General features: G+C 47.4%; 1 protein-coding gene across 1 annotated transcript; it reads right to left on the reverse strand.

The window, feature by feature from the left end:
• Positions 1-447: 447 nt before the first annotated feature.
• LOC123469333 lies at positions 448-2,014 on the reverse strand. Its single transcript, XM_045168142.1, has one exon. The coding sequence runs from the start codon at positions 1,909-1,911 to the stop codon at positions 919-921; it is 993 nt and encodes a 330-aa protein (XP_045024077.1). The 5' UTR covers positions 1,912-2,014; the 3' UTR covers positions 448-918.
• Positions 2,015-2,903: the final 889 nt, after the last annotated feature.

The raw sequence follows: 2,903 nt of genomic DNA on the forward strand, positions 1-2,903 counted from the left end.
ATAACTGTCAAGCGATCTCTTGGTTTAAACTCCAATGTCGCCCCACTCAAATTCAAAACCGGCACATACACGACCCCTTTTTCAATACACACGAGGCACGACGGAATACACCATTCCTTTCCAGGAAATGAGTTTCGATTAGGCCGTACGAGAACGGTCCCGCTTTTTTTTTCTTTTAATTTACACCGCACAAATTTTAACGATTCGCTCGGTACATTTGTTCTCCACTGTACTTCCACTTGTTGACCACACATTCTGTTTTTTACTTTCCGGTCTTCTTGAAATGAACAAATCAAATCGTCAGACACACAGAAGTTTTCATCTTCCACTCCCTTACATTCAAAGACGAGGTCGTTCTGAAAATCGTCGATGATTGGCTTGAATGTGTCGGAATAAAATTCTCGAACGCGCACGACTCCAAAACTCACTGTCTTCTTTTCCTTTTTGACTCTAAAATAGAGATATCAGCCGATTTTTCTTCACTTCCTCCGACGCTTTTCCCTTCACTTCCATCCTCTATTTGTTGCGCTAACGGGACAATTTTTCCTTCTCTCACAATCAAGTCTGTCTTGCTACCAACTATCCAGTCGACTCCAAGAATGAGAGGGAAAGGTGGATGTTTAACTGACGCAACTCGTTTCACTTCCGTTTTTCTACCTTTCCACGTAACTTCCATGTTTACAAACGAGTCAATTGCCACTGTTTTACTATCCCACCCTCGAAATCGCACACTGGGACCTACACATTCGTTCAGTTTTTTGGCGAGGCTACGACGAATGGCACTCGAGCTCGCGCCTGAATCCACCAATGCCACAACCGCACCAATTCCATCAATGTTTACCGTGATGATGGGGAGAGGAGCACTGCAGGGGGACTTTCTGTAACCCGTCAAAATCGGCCCTGCTCCGAACGGGAAAGCTACTTTTTTGCAGGACAATCTTTGGCGATGTGACCAATTTTGCCGCATCCAAAGCATTTTCGATCGCTGACTGGTACGAAGCCACGGCCGACACCTCCACTCGTTCGCCCTCTTCCATCCGGATCCGAACCTCTCCCTCGTCCAGCCGGGGAAACAGCTGCTGCTCCACCTCCACTACGTCCGACTGGCCCCAACCTTCCGATGACCATCCGTTCGATTCTGGCCGCCAAATCATCCACTGAGAAGCCAGGAGAAAGAGGCCCTGTTGCTGGGGTCGCCGTTGTTGCAGACCAACTGACTGGTAAAGCGGCACATGCCGTGTAAAAGGCGGCTATGTTTGCTGGCGCAGCTTGGAGAATCGATGCCTGGTTCTTCCAGTCACTCAGGCCATCAGTCATGGCCTGTACCTTCTGTTGATCGGTGAGTGTGACTGGTGACATCAACAGCAGTTTCTCCTTTGCCACTGCGTACTGCATGATGGCCTCGCCGGGCTGCTGCACACGTGCCGTCATCCTGGTCGTCCACTCACTCAACGGGAGCGTTGATGGGAACGCCGCCCTGAACGCTGCTGACCAGGCTGGCCAATCCAAATTGATCCTTCCAACTCGCGCATGCCATTCCACCGCTGATCCTCCTAGACGTCGAACAGCAACCAAAACTTGTTGCTGGGCAGTCCATCCCTCCGTTACAGCCAATGCCTCGATTCGATCGATGAACTCGGTCGCCAACTCTTCTGCGTTACCTAAGAACTTGGGAATAGACTCAACCAAAGAATTATCAATTCTAACGGGCCCCCCGCCACCAACGCCACCACCGCCGGCTACCGGTACTGCCTGGGCTTGCAGTGCTGCAATTAAGTTATTATTGACCTGCACGGCCTGTTGTAATTGATTCTGTATACCTGCAGTTGCTGTGGCTGACGCTTGTTGCTGTGCTGCGAATGCAGCTGTCATGTCCTGAACAGCATCGACTAATGGTTGAATATTCGCCATATTGTCTGTGACACTACCGTCACTATCCGAATCAGTCCAGAATAACACTGATGGTAACGTATACTCAAGACGCCCACCTTGAGACCGATGAGGGGCTACTCGTACAGGAATCTACTCGTACAGGAACTTGGTAACGAATCTGACGTGCGTGACACCTGTCGTCTACTCGTCGTTGTAAAAGGTGTCAAACCAGTCGATGGGACAACTGCCCCTCTATTGTAAACTGTACTACGAGTATTTATTTGAAAAGGAACTGCAGATGGTTTTGAATTTTTAGGTTGTTGATGACCACTAGAAAGTTTAGGTGGCATTAACTTGAATTATTACTCAGGATGGCTGGGATACATACCGATACATAATGTGACAGAACTCATTGACCGACAGGGTTCAATATCAACATACACTTACATATATGAAATATAAATTCAGAGAAAAAAAAAAAAAAAAAAAGGAAGAGAAAAAAAAAATAATTGTACTCACACGAACATCACCAGACTACCACTTGACTGCTGGGTCTCTGTGGGGAGAAAAAAACATCCCTCTTCTAGACACCAATTGTTGTGGACTCACCTATCCCGATCCCTCTTACACCTTTACCCCAGCAAGAAAGCGAGACAAGCGAGTCCAAATGGGATATATTCTTGTATTTTCCACGGACTAACGTCCAACCCTCCACTAGCCCAGTCGTTTGTCAAGTGTCCAAAGAGAGCTCTTCCTTGTCACCAACACACCCACGACCCCTCTGGCAAGTCACACACACACACACACACACACACAGGGAAACTGGGGGAGAGGCTAGGAGGTGGGCGGTGTACCTACCGTACACACACACGTATACACACCTAGGGAGACTCGGTACGATCGTACCGCAACAACATTGAATACAAGTATATTCCATGCAGTTTACATATAGAAATAAAAACTCATGGTATAACAGTGTATTCACATTGAATACAAGTATATTCCATGCAGTTTACATATAGAAGTAAAAA

Source organism: Daphnia magna, unplaced genomic scaffold (genome assembly GCF_020631705.1).
Source record: "Daphnia magna isolate NIES unplaced genomic scaffold, ASM2063170v1.1 Dm_contigs591, whole genome shotgun sequence".
In the NCBI taxonomy this organism is placed as follows: Eukaryota; Metazoa; Arthropoda; class Branchiopoda; order Diplostraca; family Daphniidae; genus Daphnia; species Daphnia magna.